At 42.4% G+C, this 25,720-nt stretch overlaps 1 protein-coding gene and 1 long non-coding RNA gene across 2 annotated transcripts in view; both read right to left on the bottom strand.

Moving 5' to 3' along the window:
• Positions 1-25,411, bottom strand: part of Lipa (lipase A, lysosomal acid type) — a 34,017-nt gene extending 8,606 nt beyond the window's left edge. Inside the window, exons 1-6 of the mRNA XM_035441885.1 lie at positions 25,181-25,411; positions 23,765-23,882; positions 9,674-9,872; positions 8,263-8,372; positions 7,048-7,184; positions 582-728 (exon numbers count right to left, since the gene is read on the bottom strand). Coding sequence (XP_035297776.1) covers positions 582-728; positions 7,048-7,184; positions 8,263-8,372; positions 9,674-9,872; positions 23,765-23,882; positions 25,181-25,285 — 816 coding nt within the window. The 5' untranslated portion in view covers positions 25,286-25,411. The remainder of the gene's footprint in view (positions 1-581; positions 729-7,047; positions 7,185-8,262; positions 8,373-9,673; positions 9,873-23,764; positions 23,883-25,180) is intronic.
• LOC118238532 lies at positions 12,452-13,082 on the bottom strand. The gene is made up of 2 exons (XR_004769005.1): positions 12,769-13,082; positions 12,452-12,620 (listed from the first exon to the last, which is right to left on the bottom strand). It is a non-coding gene; the product is annotated as an uncharacterized LOC118238532 (long non-coding RNA).
• Positions 25,412-25,720: the final 309 nt, after the last annotated feature.

Raw genomic sequence — 25,720 nt, 5'->3', positions numbered from 1 at the left:
TATAGAAAATGGGGGAGGGCAGGATCTGACTAGATAACTCAAACTTGAACTAAGATCCTCCTGCCTCAGCAAACCCCTCCTTGCACCAGCATGCCTGCCTTCACTCCAGATTTTTAAAACCTGTCTTCAGAATTCAACATCCTAAAATATAAATACATTTAGAAACACAGGCATACTGTAAGCCAGAGATTTACACTTCATAACAGACATAAATACATGTGCATGGACAAATATATGCTAATGCATGTAGTATGTATCTCTGTGTCTATATGCATATGATGCTCCAGGTTTAAACACACATAGCTTTTTGAATAGAGCACACTACTAGAATAAATGTTATATAAATATTATGACTTGTGATGGATCCATGCATTATTTGTTCCTTTATAGGTAGTGTCAGAAGCTCATAGGAGTGAGCCCAGAGGCAGCAACAGAGGTACCACTTGATAAAGCTGATGGTTTTGTTCTTAAATGAAAGACTCGAATGTCTGATGGGTCCAGGTCCATATCCCTCAAACAAATAAGCACATCCAGAGCTAATAACTGACAGCTGAGATAAGTCTCAATGTCAATGGACATACCTCATTTAAATTCTTCTCATTGAAACCACATATAAGAAAGAAGACATTTGTGCAAAGCTTCTTCAGGACAACGCGATTGCAAACGTGAGTGCTCAGCCATTTCAGTTTAGCACTCTGGGGGAAAAACTGTTTGTGTCCAAACAAGTCCTGCAAAATAAAAAGAAACCCAAGAATGGGTCAGCATTTCAACCTGATGGGCTGGCCTCAATATTCCTTTAGAAGTACAGACATACAAGGGTCTCCACAAGGGGCCTCCAGGACACAATGGCAATCAACTAACATTCCAAGCAGGAAACCTGTGAGTTATTCCTGGGCTAAATCAGATGTACTTAGAGACATGTGCTAAAGTTCCCTAAATGAAAAGGCAGAGTCAGAAAGCTATGTATGTTTATACTAGACTATTATAAAGGGAGATGACCATCTGTTGAAGGTCTCTTCCCAAACAGCTGTTGAGGCTTGGACTAAGTATGTTTCCCTCTAATCCACTACTGGCTAAATCCAGCCCCCTTGCAGGTCGTTCACTATTTGTTCCAAAACAGGGTCTTGTTGGGATAGTCCTGGCTGGCCTCATAGTTATCCCAGGCTAGCCTCAAACTCATGAGAATCCTGCTGCCTCAAAGGCTGGATTATAGGTGTGAACCGCCATGAACAACTATTGTTAATTTATTAAGAAATATTTTCATGGTGGTAAAACACTTAAGGTTTCTCATTTCCATCTTTAACTGTTCAGTGTCAAGCACAGTCACGCTTGTGTAATTATGCCTATGATCCACTTTCAGAACCCTTGCACTACACCCATTAAACAATTACTCTGAATCCAGTAGCAAGTTCATTACTTCCCACTTCCCCTGCCCAAAGCACCACAATGGTTTCGTAAGTTTTAGTGGAATGCAGCCACAGTATGAGTTTATGAATTATCCCTGGCTTTGGTAGACAGGAATAGTCAACAGAAACCACTTGGCCCATTTTTATAAAAGAAGCTTACCAATCCTTAGTCTATATTGTCCCTAACCAACAATCACTGGATCTAGGTTCAAGTACAGCCGGGACCTTCACTACACTCTCAAAGTAGATCTTCTTGTACTATGCAACAGGAGACAGGTCCTCCTTATATGGAACTCAGATCTGTCCCTTTGCACTCTTGCTCAACCCAGCCACGCTAAGACAAGCAAGAATGGAAAACTCAAGTATCTACAAAGGAAATGTTATGAGTTGAGTTATGTCCACTTAAAAGGCAAACATTTAAGTCTTAAGTGTCAACATTTGAGAATGGCCTTATTTAGAGATTGGGTCTTTTCAGATGACCCAAGTGAAAGAGAGGTTGGGCCTTCCTGTGACATGATTAGTGTCCTTTGAAGGGGAGGAATCTAGCCACAAAGATAGACATGGATGCAGATAAAACAACAACTGACGATGAAGACAGAAACTAGGAAGATGCTTCTACAGCCAAACTGGCCAAAAGCCACCAGCACAGCGTCAGGAAGGACAAGACATGCCACACATTGGCCTGTGGAATCTAGGAGGGCAGCACAGGGAAGCTGGAAACACACACGAATGAGGCTGCACACACACACATGCAGCCTGCTTCTCTGCACTGAGTAGATGACTGGGAAATACCAACAACTTTGACAAAACCCAGTGTTCATGCTGAGCTCAACACTCCAGGTAACTGCTACTTGTTCTTCTTGTTTTGGCTCACCACTAATCCACAGAATGGAGAAGCACAGCTTCTTTTTTTTCCTCCCGTTAAAAAAATGGCAGTTATCTGATCTGCAGTGTAAATATCACACTAGTTTAAATGCATACTATTGTATTCAGGTTTCTGCCAGGAAACTTAACCATCCAGAGATAGCCTGTGATCTCGGTCTGTCTTTGTTAGGATTTCTATTACAGTGATAAAATGCCATGGTCAAAGCAACTAGGTGAAGACAAGGTTCACTTCAGCTTACAGTCCATATCACAGTCCATTATCTAGCAGGGTAGGAATTCACACTGGGCAGGAACATGGAGGCAGGAACTGATGCAGAAGTCATGACAGAGCACTGTTTACTGGCTTGTTCCCTCATGGCTTGCTCAGTCTGCTTTCTTTTAGCATCCAGGACCTCTTGTCTAGGGGTGACACTACCTACAATGGCTGCTCTCTTCTGCATCAATCACTAATTCAGAAAATGCCCCCAAAAGCTTGTCTACATGCCAATGGGGTAAGGGAAATCTCTCAGTTGGGGTTTTCTCTTCCCAAATGACTGCAGCCTGTACATAAAAACCAGGCATCACATTGTGAAGTCAGTCTTCTGTTGGACAATGTATCCAGTCTGAAAGCAGACTTCAGATCTAAATGATCTTTGTCAGAACAGCCACTTGAGAAGTAGCTTAAAAGGACCAGGAAGTAAATTCTACATGGAGAAAAGGTCGAGTGACATGGAAAGCTAGTCCACTCACAGCTCTTGCCTTAGTGTCTACATAATAGTCATTGTGACAACTGCGTGCATTGTTGAAGTTCTCTATTTAGCAGGGTGATGTATAGCAGGCCCACATCAAAGTCCACCATTCCTTTGGGCTGATGGAGGATATAAAGTTGACCTAGTGACTCAGAACCATTGACCCAACTACTGGTCTGGCAAACTCCATAGAAAACCACATCCACGCATGGTGACATATGCAGATAAAGGGGGATTTGCCTTAAATAGTTGTAGGCATGATCACATTAACTTTGATATGTTTGTAAATTACACTTTTATATTTTGTTTCAAAGTATTAGAGGGGGACACTTTACTTCCACAAAAGCAACATGTATTTTTCACAGCAGCTTACTTCAACAGTTTATGAATATTTGTTCATTTGGTTATTTTGTTCAAGTTTGTTTTTGTTTTTACTTTCCCAGTGTGTGCCAGAAAGCATTCAAGTCTGAAATCATGATTTTCCCAAATGCCATGCCCATAGTCTTCATCAGAAACCATAGAGAATGCTTTGTAAAAACACAGAGCCCTGATCTCCACTCCAATTTTACAAAACAACATTTCTAAAGGGGGGGGTGGGGTGGGAGAAGGTGTAGTTTTTAGTTTTACAAAACTAACTCATAAACTCTAAGGAGCAAGCTAGATTTATAACATGCATTCCCCTGCAGCAGCCAGCACACTCTCCTGTATCCACTCTAGAGCTCTTCCCCCAGTCTGAAGTCTACCACAGTAATCAATTAATTAATAGCAGATCTTCATAATCAAAAGCTGCCTATGCAACAGTTAATAAGGAAATCAACTAACAGGCTAGCTCTCCATGGGAGAAATACACAATCTGCAGAACAATCTATATAGCTGGATACCATCTGCCTTGAAACAAAACGATGTATTTCTCTTGGAGCATCTCTATGTGCATAAATTCATATGTGGGGGCTACAGGAAAAGACCACCAGAGTAATTCTAAAGATGGTATTAAAGAGGAGCCCTAGTATTCAGGAAGTACTGGTAGTTTCTGAAGTATTTGTAATGCAAATCAATACTTCTAGTAACTAAGACAGTGGAAACAAAATTTTATTGGCATGTTTGCTGATACAATGAATTCCTACCACAAGAGTCTGACTAACTGTAGCTCTTTGTAACCCAGAATTTCCTGTGCAGTTACAAAGACAATGAAGTGTAACATTATAGTCCTTCTACCTCATCAAGGGGCTCATTAAGGGCATGAGCCCTTTCCTGTAAAAGACTTTAAACAGCCTGGGAGAAAAGAGGAAGTGTTGTGTGATATTTTATGTTCTAACACATAAAGCTTGATTGGAGTCAGAGGGTGGAGCTAACCAGTAGTTAATCATAGAGGTCTGGAGGTCTGTACAGAGAAGAGACAGAAGCAATAAGTTGGGGCAGAGACAGGATTTCTGCCCTTTTGGATGGAGGAGCAGAAGAGGTGGAAAGCAACTGTGACTTCTCTGCTGCCTCACAGATCTTTCAAGTTTTTACACTGATATCTAACTCCTGGTTTTTATTGTTAAGATTAATTAGATTTATGCCTCAAGAGAGAGACAGAGACAGAGAGCTATGTTACACCTACCCCTAAGTAATGAGTCACTTAATAGCAGGGGTAAGTTCTAAGACTCAGATTCTCAAGTAACATTAGCCTTATGCAACCATCACACAGTATCCTTACACAATTCTAGACCTAGATTTCATTATAGAGGGAAATCAGGGGAGGAACCACAGAGATTCTTGCTGGTTCACAGGCTGACACTTAAGACCACTTGCACAGAGATAATGTTGCCCACAGTGGGCTGAGACTTCCTGTATTAATAGTCAAGACAATCTCCCAGAGACATGCCATAGGCCAATGTGATTTTGGTAATTCCTCAATTAGGACTTTTTTTTTTTCTCAGATGACTCTAGGCTGTGTCAAGTTGGCAGTTAAAGCCAACTATGACATAAATACTATGCATAACTATTTGTCCTATACTTTTATATAACTCTTGTAACCATAGATTTTTATATGCTAACATCACCACAAATATGTGAATTATATGTTGAACTACTACTAGTTGATAGGAAAGTTTCAGTTTCATTGTTATCTGTTGGGACCAAAATCCAGTGCATTACTCCTCACTGTCAAAAACCCATTCCAGACAGGCAGTGGGAGTGTGCCTTTAATTCCAGCACTCGGGAGGCAGAGGCAGGCATACTTCTATGAGTTTGAGGCCAGCCTACTCTACAGAGCAAGTTCCAGGACAGACTCTAAAGCTACACAGCGAAACCCTGTCTCGAAAAAAACAAAAACATGTATGTCTCTCTTAGGGTCCTCCTTATTTACTAGCTTCTCTGGCAGTGTGGATTGTAGGCTAACAAGGAGGACCATAAGAGAGATATACATGGTCCCCTAGAGAAGGGGAAAGGGTCAAGATCCCCTGAGCAAATTGGGAGCATGGGAAGGGGGGAGGGAGCTAGGAAATGAGAAGGGAAGAAGAGGAGGGGTAAGGAGGACATTAGGGAGCAGAAAGGTTGAGTTGAGTCAGGGGAAGAATAGAAGATAACAAGAATGGAGATACCATAATAGAGGATGACATTTTAGGTTTACAGAGAAACCAGGCACTAGGGAAATGTCTGGAGATCTACAAAGATGACACCAGCTAACAATCTAAGCAACAGAGGAGAGGCTACCTTAAATGCCCTCCCCTGATAATGAGATTGATGACTGACTTATATGCCACCCGATAGCCCTCATGCAGCAGCTGGTGGAAGTAGAAGCCGACACCCACAGCTAATCACCGAACTGAACTGGAATCCAGATGCAGAGAAAGACGACTGAAGAGCAAAGGGGTCCAGACCAGGCTGGTGAAACCCACAGAAACAGCTAACCTGAACATCGGGGAACTCTTGCTCCCCAGACTGATAGCTGGGATACCATTATGGGACTGATCTAGACCCCAGGAACATGGGTTTCAGTGAGGAAACCTCAGAAATCTATGGGACCTCCTGTAGTAGTTCAGTACTTATCCCTAACATAGGTGTGGATTTTGGGAGCCCATTCCATATAGAGGGATACTCCCTGAGACAAGACACACGGGGGTTGGCCTAGGCCCTATCCCAAAGGATACAATAGACTCTGATGACACCCTATGGAAGGCCTCACCAGCCAGGGGGAGCAGAAAGGATATGTGATAGGTAGGGTTTTAGTTGGGGGAAGGGTGGTAGGTGAGGACGGGAGGGAGAAGGGAACTAGGATTATCATGTAAAACAATCCTGTTTCTAATTCAAATAAAAATATCTGAAAAAAAATAAAAAAACAAAAACAAAAAAAGAGAAACATTACAGGGCTGGAAATATGGCTCAGCTATTAAAAGTTAAGGTCACAACTAAATAATCAAAAAACATACATGGCATATGACTGTATATAACACTGTATTCAGTGTGTGTGTGTGTGTGTGTGTGTGTGTGTGTGTGTGTGTGTGTGTGTGTTTATAAAATATATAACACTGAAATAAATGACTGTCCATTCTTAATGAGCTTAAACTCCTCATCAGTGCTGTTGCTCCTTGGAATGAAGTTTAGAATTGAATAGCTCTAGGGCTAAGCACTGATATGCTTAGGGGCCAAATAATTCCTTAGATCATTTTCAGCATGGCTAGGGACAGGCACACAGAAACAGTATACCTCTTGTCTCTTATCTCCTGTCTACTCCTGTGTACCTACTTGCCTGTGGATGAAAAGCAACTCTAGGAATGCTTAAGTTACTTTTTCAAAACCTTCCTAGTACCTTCTTTGTGTAGTGTGTAGGGACCTGAACTAAGCTGCTAACTATGAATACATGCAGCTACGTGTCTAGTTAATTTGGTTCCCTGGGTGCCTCTTGCAGGAGGAGGTGTGAAGGCAAGCACACCCACTGCTCCAGTAATACCATCTACAGAGGACACTGCCGATTCTCATGTGACCAGTTTTTCAGCTCAGAAGAGGATATGTGAGGAGAAGGGAGATGGGTGAGACCCAAGTACCTCAATAATAACTTCTGGCCACTTTGAAATCTTGATCACAGGGCTCAAGGCGAAATTGAGAAACACCACAGGGGCCAAGGCAAAAAACATTTTAATCTTCTTTGCCAGCTCAGGTATCTGTGAAAATGCTATAAAACCTGTGGGGCAAAAGAAAGAATTAGACCTTCTAGTACTTCCTCAAAAAAACAGAAGGGGGTCACCCATTGAACCCTACAGGGGAAGCCCAACACCACACAAGTTGAATAGCTGAACAGAGCTCTTAAGACATTCTGGCTCAGAAACAAGGAATTTAGGTCCAGATTTCAGCCTACAATATGCATGGAAAGAGGTCCAGGGTAAGAGAGTAAAGAAAGTCTTCCCTGTTCCCATGGCAATGTGAATCTTTAGAGCTCCACCCCACACTTCTACCTCCCCTTCCTATCTCTAATTTGCAGACCATCCAAGCAGAACACCAGTAACTCAAAAGCCACATTTAGACTTCCCTCACTGTAAAATATCTTTTACACTTCTCTCAGATCTCCCCATGCTACTTGTCTCTAGGACACTTTAGAAACAATGGACTTTAGACAAGTCACCTAGTCATAAAAGAAATAATGGAAATAAAGAACATGCAGCTCCATTTTCTGGAGGGTGAGGCAATTTAACATGTTAATACTCTGAAAATCACTTATACTGTTCACTTGGTGAATCTCTTTGCAGAGTGTACTCTACGCCGATCACGTGCCATGAACACAAAGTTGTTAGTGACAGTATAAACTGTCATCTTGTAGTTAGTTATGTCTCCCTTAACTTTATTTCTTTAATTACTGATTTATTTATTTTGGGTGGTGCTAGGGTTTGATCCTGGGGTTCAAACCTGTTAGGCAAGCACTCCACACCGAGCTGCACCCCAGCACTGAAGATTTAAAGTATATTTTCTTACTGACCCTTTGAGGTTTCTGACATTAGGCAATGTCACCCTCTCACCTCCCTATGTTGCTTACACTAGAAAACACATAACAAATATAGCTTACATCAGTTCTTTCGATTTTAAGACACTTAACAACTTACACTAAAATTCTGAATTTCTGTAGATTACTACTGAAATTTTCGTGGTCTGTTCATGTTTTCTGCTTGGCATAAAAAAAAAAACTGTATTCAAAGTAACATCATTCTTGTGTAACATCACTTCACTTCAAAGACATGTTGCCTTTTCCTTCTTTATTGTATACATACCTATGGTGGTGCCTTGAGAATGACCCACATAATACACTTGTTCTTGACCAGTTTTATTCACAATGTAATAAATTGAAGCAGGTAGGTCATATTTTGCCATCTCATCAAAACTACAATCCAAAAGACAAAGGATTCTTCAATTGAAACAGTGCACAAAAGTACAACAGCACACAGACACTTGGTATGAAGTGTTAGCACACACTGAACATGGCTGAAAGAGCATGCATGCATTCAGAACACTAACTGTGTCTAGGACCAAGGAAGTTCCCCTGCATGCCAGTTGTTCCCCAGTTGTACCTCCTGAAGGTAACACCTCTAATTTTCATGTTTATAAGTTAGCCTGATTCACTTTGCATATTTCCTGTAAATGGGATCATGTAACATAGCATCTTCCATAACTGGCTTTCCTCATGTTGGTATGTGACTATAGCTGTTTATTCTCTTGTTATTATGTTATTATGTTACACCACACTTGGTTCATTGAATTTACTGCTGGCGTGTATTTGAGCACCCATTGTTATAAACAGTGCTACAATAAACATTTTCTAATAATACATGCCTTTTGGTAAAGTTCTCACTCTTGTGATTCATGGCCAGGGTGGCTCCAGTTTTATCAAAAGGAAGCATCTACAGGACCAGCCTTTTATAATACCTGGTACACTAAACTGTAGTCTTTAACCAGGTAGGTAGGTGTGTGTGTGTGTGTGTGTGTGTGTGTGTGTGTGTGTGTGTGTGTGTAGAGAGAGAGAGAGAGACAGAGAGAGAGAGAGACAGAGAGAGAGAGAGAGACAGAGAGAGAGAGAGACAGAGAGAGAGAGAGACAGAGACAGAGACAGAGAGAGAGAGAGAGAGAGAGAGAGAGAGAGAGAGAGAGAAAGGGGAAGGAAGAGGGAGGAGGAAAAGGAAAACGACAATCCAATTGTTAGAAAGCACTGAGACTATGCCAGGCTCTGTGATGGCTCCTTCCCTGAATCCTTTACTTTAGGCCCAGTGAGTTTGAGCTGGGACTTTAGCATCCCCATTTTATAGATAAGGAAATAGACACAGACATTTATAGCTGTGCTAAGTATCACATAACAATTGATTGGTAGAGTGAGGAGTAAGAAAGAGAGAGATAGAAAGCAGTAAGATAAACATGTGAGTATGTGTGTTATGGGGAGTGATATTTAACCTAAACTCCTCCCTAATGCCAGGAAGGTTCAGAATAACTTAAGAATTCCTAGCTGAATCTAATCACTTATGCAATCATTTATTCAAATTTACCATCACATTGGCTATTAAATTCCTGACAAGTTTCACAACTTGTCAAAAGACATCAGCTTCGTTATACACTACCTCCCAGATAGATTCCCAAGTATCTATCGTAAGGATGCTAAAGACACAGATCCAGTCATAATCGCTTGTGATATACCTGAAGGCCCAGAATTCATCCTGAGAAATGGAGAGAGTCCTATGTTTCAGAGACCAGGTGTTTCCTCTGCTGTTCCCCAGCCACACATCAAAACCAGCATCGGCCAGAATGAAGCCCAGGCTGCTGTTGTCAGAGTTTGTGACCCAGTTACTAGAATCTGCCAGGAAGCCATGCTGAAGATAGACAACTGGTTTGGGACCTGAAAAACATTGATGTTTAGAAGGTATTATATCCAATCTCCTCGGCAAATTTGCTGTCTTGCTAAACTGTCAACACTTAAGAGAAACCAAAGCAAATAGAGCAACAGAAACAGATTAACAAGCTGGAGAGACATGTTTCCTTTAAACGGTGTTGACAAAGATGCAGCAAAAACTACACTGTTTTTTTGTTTGTTTTTTTTTTTGGTTTTTATTTTTGTTTGCATTTCTGGTAAAAAACCGTTGACTTAAGCATCAAAATAAAGTTTAATAGACATGGGTGAGCTTGCAAAATGTTTCTATAATCACAATGATTCCAAACAAAATAAACTGGGAGGAAATGTCACACACAATGAGATGGTTCTATACCTCTGCAACAATGGATGAACCCTAAACAGAGATAATGGCAACTGTTGGCCAAGATGAAGGGCAATGGGATGGCAGAAACACACATGAGTGCTTCGGGGAGCTTTGTGCATCATTTCTAACATTTGAACAGAACTAACTGGAGATGCTGAGTGACAGTGACATGCCAATGAATACAACTGAGGTGTTCATAAAAGATGAGGCTACGCATGTACAGGACAGAGGCATGTGGGAAGTCTATTGATGTTTATAGTAGATTTATTCATTGCCAAAATTTGGAAGTGTTGGTTGCTCAACCCTGCATCTGCTTGATTTTGAAGTGACCCTGTAGGGAGCCGTCCCTGCATTCTCCATTACAAGATGGCGCCTGCATCCGGCAGGCACCGAATGTAAACAAGATTATTGCGCAGGCGCTGGGTAATTTTCCATTCCTTGATCTCTGCCTATTCCGTGGCGTCATATGGCCGGATGAGCTGCAGCCAATCATGGGGTGACACGTCCGAGGCGGTGGTTGCCAGCCTTTATTAGGGGACGGGATTCTTGGCTTGGGGTCTCCGCTCTGGTAAGCTTATGCTCTCCTCTCTCAAGATGCATTAAAGCTTTCCTGCAGAAGGATCCGAGTGTCCCGCGTATGATTTCTTGCTGGCGAGAAATACAGAGCGCGCGCGGGACATATGGTGCCGAAACCCGGGAACATATGAACATCTCCGGCACCTCGGAGACCCCTTGGCTACAAGGCGGATTCAGAACTGCAGGGTGGTAAATTCGGAGAGGTATGTTTTTTCTGGACTCTGGCTTGGGAATGTTGCTATTGTGGGAGGTTAATATAGAGGCTTCTATGCTTTTACTAGGAGCTATTTTGACTTTTCTCACTGTTGTAACAATCTTAAAGAAGTCCAGAATTATATATCAGAAACCGAATGTGGTGAGAGATGGGGCGCGCCTAACAATAAAATATAAGAAAAAAGGACCTCCCGGGATGTCTAGTGACAAGGGAGTAAATAATTTGTTAAGAGAAACAGCAATAAATAAGAAAAAAGGACCTCCTGGGATGTCTACTGACAAGGGAGTGAATAATTTGTTAGATGATTCTGTAAATAAGTTTAAAGCTTTAAATCTTGATAGCTCTGACTCTAAAAGCTCAGGAGATGAAGTCTTAAATACTGGGGAAACAGCTCAGCTAGGTGAAAAAGAAACAAAAAAGGGGGGAGAGAAAATAGGGGATAACCGGTCACACCCCGGTAAATTTAAGAGACCTGTTAATCCAGCGGGTGTACTTCCATCAGCACCCCCATTATATGAGTTACAACAAAAATTTGGTACCGACTCCTTTTTACCATTAGAGGAGCGGAGAAAATTGCAGATGGCTTTCCCAGTCTTTGACAGGGGAAAAGGCCGCACATGTTATTCAAAACTTCTTAGAGGCCTGGGGTGCCTGGGAAAAGCCTCATATCCTAAAGATGCTCAAGTAATTTATGTATGCTTGTTTTAAAATGTTCCATTTCCTGGTATGGCCATTTTGTAGCTGGTCACATGACTGACGGTAGCCATTTTGCTAAAGTTAAGAAAAGGATACTTAAACCGCCATCTTGACTAAAGGTTACCACATGGAAATTAGAGGTACCATCTTAGAAACAAGTTTTTCAGTTAAGATTTAAAATGTTAATGCTTCTATATATTACAGAAAGACCTTAAGGGAATTTAAATTTCTTTTTAAAACCAGTTTTCAAATGTTTGATTTTATTAATGTTTGTACTTAAAGAGCTTCAATTTAGAATTTTTAAGCAAAGCCTGACAATGTAAAGTTCTTGTTTTGTAAAAGATGCTAATCTATTATGTTGGTAGCACACACCTTTAAGCTCAGGGTGTTGGTGACACACGCCTTTAAGTTTTGGGCGTTGGCGGCATACGCCTTTAATCCCAGCACTCGGGAGTAAGAGACAGATGGATCTTTATGAGTTCAAGGCCTGCCTGGTCCGACAGATCGAATTCCAAGACAGGCTCCAAAGTCACAAAAAAAACCCTGCCTCAGAAAGAAGTTAAGCTACTGTTTAAGGAAGTTCAGCTGTATTACAGAAATAAGACTTTACCTAGCCACCTGTGTGCTTCTTAAAAACAGATAATGGGCCGGCTTATACCTCTCAAAAGTTCCAGCACTTCTACAGACAGATGGAAATTACCCATCTAACTGGCCTACCTTATACAAGGCATTGTGGAACGTGCCCATCGCACACTTAAGTCTTATTTAATCAAACAAAAGGAGGGAATGGGAGCATCCTTACCCTCGGTGCCAAGAGTTGCAATATCCATGGCACTCTTTACCCTTAATTTTCTAAACATTGATGCTCAGGGCCATACTGCGGCCAAGTGCCACATCTCAGAACCTGAAAGGCCAAAGGAAATGGTAAAATGGAAAGATATCTTAACTGGTCTTTGGAGAGGCCCGGATCCTATTCTCATAAGATCCAGGGGAGCGATGTGTGTTTTTCCACAGGATGAAGAGAATCCCCTGTGGATCCCAGAAAGACTTACCCAAAGAGCCCCTTTGGACCCTCAAAAGTCGGAACTCCACCCTCTCCCCGGGAGTTGAGAGCCGCTATTATCCAGATTAACTCCTGTCCTTGACGGAGGGACTGTCATCATGGATTGCTTCAGCTGTCTCCTATTCTAAGGAATGGGTGGAGGTGGGATTGTTTGGTGCAGCCGTTTGCTGCGGATTGATGTTGCTTCTCTGGCTGGTCTGTAGGCTCAGGGCTCAAACTAAGAGAGACAAGGTGGTTATCGCCCAAGCGCTTGTAGCTTTGGAACAAGGGGCTTCCACTGATATTTGGCTAACTATGCTTAAGCAATAGGCCGCTGGCCAGACAGCTCTTGCACACCCGGAGCCTAGGCTCATTGCACAGGGTAGAGTGCCTGGCTTGAGCAGCCCATGAGGGATGTCGAGCAAGGCATCGCACAGAGAGTTGCCCAATATGCAGGCTTCTCTGGGAGGCATGTTGTCCTGCATAAGGGTTGCCTGCCCTAGTCTCCCTTTCCCAGAAAAACGGCAGAGGACAGGTCGAGAGCGCTTCGGGTCAAGCTAACAGCCTGATGGCGACTCTTGTACACAGTCTTAATATTTGATTGGGAAGGTACAACCTCTGCCTCTATCCCTCAACATATGGGTGACCTATTTGCTTGTAAAAATATAAAGCCTTATCATTAATTAATAAAAAAAGGGGGATCTGTAGGGAGCCGTCCCTGCATTCTCCATTACAAGATGGCGCCTGCATCCGGCAGGCACCGAATGTAAACAAGATTATTGCGCAGGCGCTGGGTAATTTTCCATTCCTTGATCTCTGCCTATTCCGTGGCGTCATATGGCCGGATGAGCTGCAGCCAATCATGGGGTGACACGTCCGAGGCGGTGGTTGCCAGCCTTTATTAGGGGACGGGATTCTTGGCTTGGGGTCTCCGCTCTGGTAAGCTTATGCTCTCCTCTCTCAAGATGCATTAAAGCTTTCCTGCAGAAGGATCCGAGTGTCCCGCGTATGATTTCTTGCTGGCGAGAAATACAGAGCGCGCGCGGGACATGACCCTAAATCTGTTATTTAAAAAAGCAAAGTTTAGGGCTGGAGAGATGGCTCAGGGGTTGAAAGCACTGGCTGCTCTTCCAGAGGTCCTGAGTTCAATACCCAGCAACCACATGGTGGTTTACAACCATGTATAATGAGATCTGGTGCCCTCTTCTGGTGTTCAGGAATGCATGCAGGCAAAAACTGTATACATAATAAACAAATAAATCTTTAAAAAAAAAACAGCAAAGTTTAATTTAAAAAAAAAAGACAATGTAGAATAAAGTCTTACAGACAAATAAGACATGAATTTGTGATGGGAACCTGAAGGGGAGCACAGAGGAACTGTGGGGTCGGGGAAGGGTAGATACGATAAACATGAATGTGCTCATGTACTAAATCCTCAAAAAAATTAGAGAAAGCTAAATAGAAAAAATACACACATGAATTCAAAAAGTGTCTATGAATTTATCTTCTATTCACCTCTTCTTGAGGCAGTTAAACTGCAAGAAGAACAAAGACTTGGATGTACAACTCATCCACTTCCTGACCTCAAGAGACATATAGGGCCGAGACTATGCAGTCACTCATCAAGCAAACTTTATTCAGCACCAACTCTGTGACAGGGCCTTCTCAGCACTGGAGACACAGCAAGGAACAAAAGCAAAAGAAAGCACCACCTTGGAGAAAGACAAAAAAGAAAATGGGCCAACCCGGGTCCATTAGCTTCTTTGCTTTTCTAGTGGCACTTTAAGGCTTGTCAGAGAGACTGTATTTACTGCAAGGGCTCTAAGGTTAGTCAGAGAGACTGTATTTACTGCAAGGGCTCTAAGGCTAGTCAGAGAGACTGTATTTACTGCAAGGGTTCTGTCTTCACTGTACTAGATGTGCCGTCCCTGCCTTCAGTGAAGATCTGAGTTCGTCTTGGCAAATATGGAAATAATCATTAGAAGTCTGAAATTACAAAACAGTGTGTCAAAAATTACTGAAAGTCATGCCTCTGGGAGCTAAAAAAAAAGGCCTAAAATATCATTTTTCTGACCAAGGACAGACAAAATGACTTCATCCTGTTTAGTCAACTGAACAGCTACCACCAAGCAGGCTGGGGACAGCAGCCTCATGGCTGTTTATTGTGATGCTGCCTGCCCGATGAGGTGAATCTCGGGTGAAGCTAGGTTTGACAATGACTGTGGTTCACAAGAGGAAGACCTGGTGTGTGGGGAAGTTCCCCTGCCTCCCAAGACACGAGTGTGCATGGGAAGTTACTTTGCTCCAGAAAGTCATGGGGAACCACTTGTGATCAAATGAAGGAATGAAACTAAGGGCAAGGAGGAAGCAGGCCAAAGTTGAGCATGTCAGCAAGGCACAACTCAGTTTTCACCAGCCATAAAAACTCACGGGATTGATTCCTCTTCATAGCTGGTAGCCAGAGCCAGTGAGTGATCTCAGACTGCCAGGCTGGTGGGGGAGTGGGGGAGAGGCTTGTAGTTCCTAGGGAAGGTTAAGACCTCAGCACAACTGACCCACCTAAGAAATTAGCTTAAATGGTAGAATTCTTTGCCTGGCCCAGGATTTGCCAGGCCCTCTGTAGCCTGACATCTTTAAGTTCCTTGCTAGTTTGGGAAGAACGTGCATATCCCACAAAAGGACTGTGTATCCTTCTGCAATCACAGATTCTAAGCAAAAAGATAAGAGGGACTTTGAATGTGGTATGTACCCATTTCCATGGTCCCATACAAGGGAGTACAAAGCTAGAATTGTCCCTCAGCTTACATCTTCTGGAATTGGCCACATTACTCACCCAGTTCACGGGAGCTCAGCACCCAACCAAGTGGGACCTCTACTCCAGACAAACTCAATGTGCAAGGGTTGGCACAACCATCCTCGAGATAGACCTCAGCCTAGGAGCTTTCTAAACAAGCTCTACCCACATAATAACCCAAGCAAGCTTCTACAGTCTGGATGGCTTATCATTGTTCAAAACAGCTACCAATTATGTTCGAGGCACCATGTCATATATAGCCTGCCTTTTCATATCCATGTTAAAAATGAGGTGACCTAGATGTGAAAGTAGCAACTGGCCCAGAACATTCAGCCAGCAGTGTGCCAACACTGAGATCCAGGTCTCTCTCACTTCAAAGGGCTTGTGTTTAGCCAGTGATCTAAAGGAAAAACAATTCTAAAAACTAGAGAAGAGGTATGCACACAAATGTTAACTCTGTCTCCAGCCAGCTCATGGCAAACCAAGCAGCCTATGCCAAAACCAGCTATGTGCTGAAGCAGTCCAGAGAGATTATGAGACAGACACATTACCGGCTCTGGCTCCGATCTAGAGAATGAGGAACTCTAAGCACAGAGCCTGAGCTAGAAGGCCTTACCTATGAAGCTCCCCTGGCTATTTTTAATCAGTCCACCAGAGCTGTATTCAAACCTACTTAAAGGGATTTATGGCCAACCCCTTGATTCATCAAGCTGGGCCAGAGATGAACGAGTTGCCTAAAATGCCCAGGAAGAAGCCATAAAGCATAGACATCCCCCAACAAGCTCCCAAGGGGGCTCCTTAGGGCCTCCTTCTCAATAATTGGTAAGAGTGGAAAGGGGGTTGATAGTCTCTGGTACAGCAAAGCCTAGCATGTGTGAAGTTCCAGGCCTGCTCTTCAGTTCCACACAAATTAAAAACAACAATTGGGTTTTCAGTTATCCACAATTAGGGCTCCTGGATGAATATTTACAGTTTAATTCTAGTTTGAAGATTTGGCGCCAAAAAATAAAATAGTTCAAATACTATATAGTTTTGTCCCTTTCTGTTGTAGTGGCAAAATACCTAAGAATGGCTAATTTATATTTAAAAAAAGAGAGAGATTTACAACTTCCAATGAAAGGTTCATAAGTCTGAGTCTCTCATTTTTCTTCGGTGTCCCATAGCAGAAAGAGGCAGAGTAAAAAGGCGCGTGCCAAAGGAAGAGGTAAGGTCTGGCCCATTTGGAGGAAGAAACAGGGAGCGGGGCTTAGGTCTATCCCACTTACAGAGCCCAGGAGACTGAACAACAGAATCTGATGTTCAAACTACCAGATACTTTTCTGACTTTATCAGGGACAACACTGTAACCCTGAGCCCTAACAGAGAGGGCTGTGTGGGGTGAGAACTTGGACACAAGGTATAGGAAGCTTGTCTTTATGTTGTCCCTGCTGTTATCATGGGAAAATTACTTAACCCCCCAAAACCTTGTTTTGCTCATTTGCTAACCAGAGTCCTAACTATTAATCTGATGATTCATCTGTGTCAGGGGGCACTTGGCTTGTCCACAGGAAGCAATCAGAATGTTATGTGGGACTTTATCAGTGTCCAGGCCATTGTACTCACATTTCAAAGTCTCTCTGCAGGAAAGAGGTTAACCTACACTGCATCACCAGGTCCCACCTCTAACACAGTGCTGCTCTCCACACCCCTGGTGACAGTCACTGTGATCGTTAAGCAACAAGAAGGCAGCAATGTGTTCCCTATCATTCACTGCAGTGCCAGCAGCAGCGGAAGCTGAATCTGGCACAGGGTGCACATGGTAAAATGCCATGAAGACATGAAACAGCAGCACGTTCCTGTTATTCCTGTTATGGGTGCTGACTCCCACCCACCCATACACAACATGAACCACCCTGTCCGCACTGTGCACACTGCACACCCAGTAACCACTTAGTACATAGCGGTTCCAACTGCAGATCTACTGTTACAGTCTAGCAGTAGTTATGTTTAAGACTTCCCTAATGATAGCCCATAGCATAAACTAAGAATGCCGCCAATATATAACACAGTGTTATCATTGTTCTTTTTTTATTATAATTCTTGATAATTTTCTACCATCTCCAGTGTATTGACTAAATTTTATCATGGGTATGGTAGTTTAGTGAAAACAATATCTATGGAATTTGGAAGTATCCACTGGGGATACTGAAATACATCACTCGCAGATGAGTGGATACCAGGAGCTGTCTATCATTCTTCTTACTTTGTAGACTGAATTTTGAAGAGAAGCCCATGCCCCCAGGTCACACAATTGTAGGTAAAATCCATATGATACAACATCAAGGTGCCTATCGTCCCTGTGTTGAACTGCCTTTTTGCCTTCCTTTGCCTTTCCAGACCATCAGAAAAGCTGCACACAACCACAACATGAATTCACAGTAGATGAATGTTGAGAAATGATTTAACTCAGGAGGGAAGTAGAGAGGCCACAGAGGAAGCATCAGCGCGGGGAACACACATGGATAACACTTGCACCTGATTTCCAGATGGTTCTACCCATTGTATGTATCTTAAGCATCCTCTGCCCAGGGTAAAAATAAATTTAAACATGCTTCTGGAAACTTTCTTCTCTCTTTGAAGTTTAAGATATACTCCCTGTCACAGAAGACTGGATGCTAAGAAAGCAGGTATTGGAAATCACGATGGAGATCATTTGAAAGATACAAAGAGAAGGTTCAGTTTCAATCTGTGCAGAGCTATAAGCCTCACTGTGCTGGGTAAGGTATCTCACTGTGCCAGGTAAGATATCTCACTGTGCCAGGTAAGATATCTCACTGTGCAATGTAAGGTATCCCACTATACAGTGTAAGGTGTCTCACTGTGCAGTGTAAGGTGTCTCACTGTGCAGGCTAAGTTGCCTCACTGTAAGGGCAAGCTGCCTCGAAGGCCTTACAGTAATGATGGATAAGTATTATTTTTCTCATGTAACAGATGAAGAAACTCAAACCCAGAGAGGTTAAGTAAACTGCTACCATCACACTTATGCCTGAGGCTGGCACTTTTAGTAGGCTCACACTAGGTAACACAGTCTCCAGCTGTACCCTCCACAGTAAGCCCACAGATTTCGTTCATGGCTGTCTCTGAGCCTGGAAAATAGGGAAACCTTGACCCCAATACAACCTACAACAAGGAACATTTGCAGTCTCAGTGTTGTGCTCACCCCAGTCCCAAGAAGTCTACAGAAGTCAGAGAAGACTTTGGCCTCCACAGAGCTCCAGCTGCACTTAGCCCGCTGGGGAAGGCAGTAATTACGCGTTATCATCCATCTAAGCTATTGTTGACCTAATTGCTGCAAAACAAACTCAGAAGATATAGCCCCAGGGGCTGGAGAAATCTCCCAGACACTGCTAGCCAAGAAGAAGGGGAGGCGTGTGAGGAAAGGAGGGGGCAGGCAGAGCAACGGCGAGGCTCCTCTGTGCTGCACTTCTTTTTTTGCTCCAACCTCAACCAGGGTTTGGGAGACAAACTGCACAGCAACCCCAATTATGTTGCTGAGTTTCCAAGGTCCAAATGCAATCCCCAACCCAATGCAGCAGCAGGGGCTCAGCAAGCTTGGGGATGCACTGAGCTCACCCGCATGTGCTCAGTGCCCCGGGTACAGGGACTCACAGGCCAGATTATGTAGGCCTACTGAAGCTGCATTTATTTAAAAATTATTTAATTAATTAGTTAATTAAAGCCAGAAACCCACAACTGGTTTCTTTCAAAGGGAGGGTTTCTTTACCTAGAGTCAGTCAGGATGCTAAATCAAAACAAAGGCCTGGAGGCTTTTCTGTGGAAGACAACTCACAAGGCATGTGGCAACCTTTCACCTACTCAAATGACTCAGTGGGCAAGCCCTGGGGAGACTGTGCCCAGGCTACAGTTGAGAAGCCTGCTTCTGAATGCTTCCTGTAGTCAGTCCTGGTCTTCACAACCAGGTCATCGGATGCAGAATTTAGAATTTAGATACCAATGAGGTTCTCTTTTAAAAACTTGCTGATTTCTCAGGCAATTAGCAAGTTACTCTGCCTTGTTTTTTTTTTTTTTTTTTTTTTTTTTTTTTTTTTTTTTTTTTTTTGGTTTTTCAAGACAGGGTTTCTCTGTGTAGCTTTGGAGCCTATCCTGGCACTCGCTCTGGACACCAGGCTGGCCTCGAACTCACAGAGATCCGCCTGCCTCTGCCTCCCGAGTGCTGGGATTAAAGGCATGCACCACCAACGCCCGGCCTTGTGTTTTATTTTTAATGCTGGCACAAGTAGTATTTTTGTTTGTTTGTTTCAGCTAAATAAAGTCTATATTATGGTCATCATGGGATCAGCTTGCTCAATACTTATTATGTAAAGGCATGTTGTCACTTCAAGGAATACTGCCTCCACAGTCAAAATGCCCAAGTGACTCCCTTTACCTTGGCTGTCTTGAGCAGGATATTAGTATATTGATCAAGAACACAAAGATCTAGATACCTAGAAGCCTGCCAGGAGTATGTTATAAAGGTACAAGCTTTGCAAATCCTGGTCCAAGAAGGAAATGAGAGCCTTGGAGCATTACCACTCAGCATGAAGGCTAAGCAGATAAAAACAAAACCACTTCTCTGTAAATGATTCATTTCTGTATTTCAGTTCCCTTAAGCGTTTAGCAAATACGGCGATGGCTCAACATCTGATGCGAATGGCTGCTTAAAAGGGGGAAGATGGTTCCGTGGGAAAATCCCCCACCATCCACATACAAAACCTAACATGGTCTCAGCTGGAGACAAGAGGATCGCTAGGGCTTACTGCTTATCAGGCCAGCTTCTGGCTCAGTGAGAGACCTTGTCTCAAAAGACTGGGGTGGAGGAGGACAGAAGAATATATAATGCCTCCTCAGACATGCACTAGGATGCACAGACATATAGGTATGCATGCGCATACACACACACATGCATGCACAGGCATCAAATAAACGCACTTGAAGGGGAAACTTGCAGGAATAATCTCCCATAGCCACAAGTACAAAAGTCTGTTGCTCTAGATGGGGTGAGAAGTGTAGACAAGCAGCCAGGACACAATATTAAGGAATGTATGTACCTTCATCCATTGGATTCATGAAGATCATTGCCTCACAAAATCACATAATAGCTGAGCCTGAAGCAACCTCATCTGCAAAACTACATAAGACAGAGACTCTGGCACAAGAGGCATCGATCGGCAGCAGAGCTTACAATAGGGCATAGGCAGAGCAGACACTTGGCTCAGCCCTGTGATCACACAAAACCTGTGACACTGTCTGAAGAGCCCACTGTAAACAGTGTGTTCCCCAAGAAAGTCAATAACATTTTATTTATTTATTTATTTATTTATTTATTTTTGCTTTTTGAAGACAGGTTTTCTCTGTGTAGCTTTGGCGCCTATCCTGGCACTCTCTCTGGAGGCCAGGCTGGCTTCGAACTCACAGAGATCTGCCTGCCTCTGCCTCCCGAGTGCTGGGATTAAAGGTATGCGCCCAGCGTCAATAACATTTTAATGGATCTTATAGTTACCTGTATAGAATTAGATTATATAGAATTACTTCTTATATGCTAAAAGCATTGATTTCATAAAACATGATACTAAATTTCCATATTCCTGCTTTGAGATCCTTTTTCTCTGGTACATGGGGATCCCACCCCTCAAAATTGAGTCGTTCAAGATTCTCTCAGCTTCTGAGCTGTCTCAGGTGCCTATCTGAATGGTAACAAGAGTTTAGAATAAGGTACGGTCAGAACAAGGGAGAAAAGGATTAACAAGGGATATTCGTGGGCAACCGAGAGACTGGGAATCAAGAACTATTCTGCACAGGTTGTGGATATACCTCGCAGCAGCACTTGCCTAGTATGCATGAGGACCTGGGTTCGATCCCCAGCACTGCCAACCACAAGAGAAATGACTTTGCAATGTCTAGCCTAGGTCACTGGAAGGACAGCGGTGCTATTAATAGGGAAGAAGGGAAGTGGCATTCACGAAATCGATGCCATTTTGAGGACTGTGTTTCTCTTTGGCTTTTTGAATTCCAGGATGGCAGATTAACAGCACTCACCACACTGTTTCTCAACAGACACAACAGAGAGCCTCTGCCCAGTACCACAGGGAACAAACCATAGGAAAAGCATCTATGCAGTTCTTAGGAAAATCACAAAGTTACAGAAATCCTTGACAAGGCCCTTCTGAGGCTGGCTGGTAAACACAAGGATCGCTGACCTCCCCAGGGGAAGGTGGAGGCTCCTCAGAACTGTGAAGGATGATGGGGACCTAAAGCTAAAGCTAGCCGAGAACACGCTCAGTCTGTGTTCCACATTCTGATGACACAGTATCCACTTCCCTAGCCTGCAAGGGACCATCTAATGGCTCTGAATAGTACTCTTTGCTGAGGGGCACCTTCCTTCACAGGAAGCTCCTCCCATGTCACAATGTAATCTGTGTGCACAAGATAGTAACCCTGTATGCTTTAATTGCTGCATGCAGGTGGATATGGAATCAGGGGTGGTGCATTCTCTCAGCAGAGTTTGACCTCGGACCTTTGAACAATGGCTCATATTAGTAATTACTAACTGACCAAGTACTTTATAGCAAATAATATCCATATTTATTTGTCTTTAGATAGAGTCTAAAACCTGTGCACGGGTACTTTTGGGGAAAAAAAGGAAGGAAACTAAGATCATGTGCTTGTTCTTGCATAAAACATATACTTTATGTGTTTGTAAGCAGGAAACACAGATCAATACAATTTGTCCTTCGTTCTGTAAAAGATTCACCAGGGAAATACAAAACTATAGCGCTGTAAACACTGAAACAAAATCTCAAATGAATTTCAGAAAGAACACACCCATAGCCACAAAAGCATTATTTAGTGTCTTGTGACAGGCAGAACCTAGAGGAAAGGGAAAATGGGCGTATCAGCTGACACAAGAGAAGCATAAGGCAGATGCTGGTACAAAGCTCACCTCTGCCTGGATTTGTTGTCTGCTCTGAATAACCCTTTAAGAAGCACGTGAGGCAAAGACTCTGTCTAGTAAAACCCTAACAGAGGAGAGAGATAGCCAGTTACCTTAGCCCAGACTTTATATTTCCGAAGAGCAACTGGCTACATCTAGAGAGATGATTAAAGGAAGATCTATTACCCTGATGGCTGTTACCACTTTCAGGTAGTTTTTCTAGAAATGCCATTGTCCACATCAGGACCACAGTTTTGCTTGAGTTATGAGTTGATCAAAGAAGGATATAAATACATGCCAAGGTCCATATTTTTAAGGCAAATCTATAAGAACTTTTATATACTCCTAGTAAAATTCACTGTCAGTGCATGCATACATAGAGAACAGTTTTCCAAAAGTCTGTCAAAAACACAATTCATATGTGTATGACATCAAAATTCTTTGGAGGGAAATTTATCTTCTAAATAAACTTGCCCAATGTATATGTGTGTGTCTTGTTTTGTTGTTTTGAGCAGCAATATTTGTTCACTGAACATTCAAATGGGCACAAATATTTACTAACAGAACACTTGTTAAGCAAGTAATGATACAAACATACAATGGAATACACTTATCTTCAGATAAGTGCCCTATGAATTACCGGAAGGTATCTGTGACGAAAAATAAGTCCACCTTTTGTGAGTTTGCTGGTAGCAAGTAAATAAATAATAAAACACTATGTCCTTTATAGCACATTTAGAACTTAAAAGGTGGCAACAGAAAAATACCCTATATTTGATTCTAATGAATGTATGGAAGGCAGATTTTAAATGAAGATATTATACAAGAACACTTTTTAAAAACTAGAAAAATAGAAAAAGACGTATTTACAGTATATTTCTTGATTTTTTGCATGTATTGTTTGCCTAATATATATATATGTTACTTGAATATATTGTAGTATTTGATTATATTACCTTTTCAACAAACTGAATAATTTTTAAATTGCAAAAGGTAAGTCTTTAATGCTCTGAACAGTTCATTAGATAACTGCTTCCCTGAGAAACAACAGAAATAGATATTTTGACAATCTACATGGAATCTGACCTTTGAGCCAACCTGGCTTTAAGACAGTTACCTCAGCTTGACTGGTACTTTGGCCTCCAGCCCATGCTGTGGCAACATTGTCAAATGAAGCCCGAATTTGTTCACCAACTCATGACTTCCCAAAGCTGTTACATCTGGCCACAGAAAACACCATACCTTTGTGAGAATGGTTCTTCCGGCCATGAGGGATTCGGTGAACACCCAGAATATACCCGTCCTCTGTCTGGATCATATGCTCCTCACTCGGGTATCCCCAGTACCTGATCATTTCGGTCTGGGGAGAGAAAGGACAACCGGTAGTCTATGCTGGACTCCAATTCTTCAGTCTCCAAAAAAAGCAGGCATAGGAGAAACCAAACGCAGTAACTTTTTTTTTTTTTTTTAGCTTTTGAAAGGAAACCGCTGCAACTTGAATCTGCTCAGTCTGGTAGCCAAGATCCCAACTGAGGCACCAATGTTTTATACTCAAAGGTATTTCTAGCATGTTCTACACCACGTGTGTCAAATTTGGAGCCTTGTTGTTTCCATCATACCTCCCAGGTAAAACAAACACTTCTTTTCTAAATAGGTCAGCTAACATTTTTCATGTTTCATAAAATTCCTAGCCTAGGCAATAAGACTTTAGGAAAAAAATCATTTTCAGCCATAGACCCAGAAACAATTCACTAGAACATCAAGGTGTGGTTGAAGAAAAGCTGAAAAATGGGAAACTGTCATCAAATTCACTTCTCCATAAGGAAAGATCCATGGCAAGTGTCACTGGGAGCTCAGTGGGAAAGCATATATCAGTTCTTTAGAAGACTGAAGTATTCATTATCCACTCTGCCATAAATGCCAGAAAGACTTTAATTTCACTATTCCCTTAGGAAGGAACTGTTAAAAGAGAGAATGCCAAGAGAAAGCTTAAGCTTGGCCTGTATCATGCCATACTATCCTGTCTCCTGGAAATTTTTCTGTCCTGCAGTCACCGATTCTTCAGCTGGGTCAATCCAGTGCTTGTTTTAAAGTTGCTGTTTCTTTGATAATCTATACTTTCTTGCCATTGTATTTTAAAGTTGCTGTTTTTTTTGATAATCTATACTTTCTTGCCATTGTAGTCTTATGTGTAGTTTTTCCAGATTCCACTGTTTCCTTGAGATTATTAATCTTGAAATGTTTTAATTAATTCAGTGGTTAATATTTTGCTTATATCTTCTAACAATTCTTTGTAATGTTCTCACAACTGTATTGAGTTATGTTTCCTGGACATTGTCAATCACAGCCCATGTTCAGCAGAAACAAAGGCATTCTTGTAAAGGGCTTACACAATGTTATCAGCTTTGAAGCTTGTTTAAAATGATTTAAGGATGAAATTACTAAAGCACATTATTTAGCATAAGCCATGTATTGTGTTCAGCAGCATTTAATGGGAAAAAGTCTAGCAAGTAGCATCTGCAATTCAGAAAGAGCAAAAATCACAACAAGCCATAAAGAGATTAGTTATGCCTTCCTACAGCTCATATAACTCTATTTAAAAGAAAATAGCACTTGTCATTGCTGTATTTTAAAAACAGGTGACTTTTAGAAACTCACCACGTTCATGTTTGCTTCGGGGTCCACATGTGGAATGGACCCCGTGGGCCTCCCAGAAAGCAGGACCGAAAGGAAAAGACAGACCACCAGGCCGAGGATCTGCATCTTCCTCTATTTAAAGTAGCCAGCTGAATGTTACCACACGAACATGCATTGACAGTTCAATGCCCTGTTTCAAAGTCTTGAACCAGGTGTAGCATAAAATCCTACAGGAAGACAGATAAGAAACAAATGACTTGAACCGTCTCTGGGAGGGAAAACATGGATTTGGTTTTACTAAGAAGCCTCGAGAGCCACCACCCGAAGTTACCACATGATGCCTTGTGCACCCACTGACCATGTCCTCAAAAAGTAAAGAAACTGTTCTTAGAGAAGCGACATGGAGAGGAACTTAGACAGGATAAGAAAAAGGAAGAGTCACAGAACTCCCGGCTTTTCCCTCTCTGCTTGGGATTTCAACATATTTTCAACTTTGGCCAACATTATCTCTCCCCTGCTGCTGTCTCTGCCATTCGCTCTTTCCCGAAACTGTCAGAATTC

The sequence above is a fragment of the Cricetulus griseus genome, chromosome 3 (assembly GCF_003668045.3).
Source record: "Cricetulus griseus strain 17A/GY chromosome 3, alternate assembly CriGri-PICRH-1.0, whole genome shotgun sequence".
Classification (NCBI taxonomy): domain Eukaryota; kingdom Metazoa; phylum Chordata; class Mammalia; order Rodentia; family Cricetidae; genus Cricetulus; species Cricetulus griseus.
Note: the sequence above shows the minus strand (reverse complement) of the source record. Positions and strands in the feature narration are given on the sequence as shown.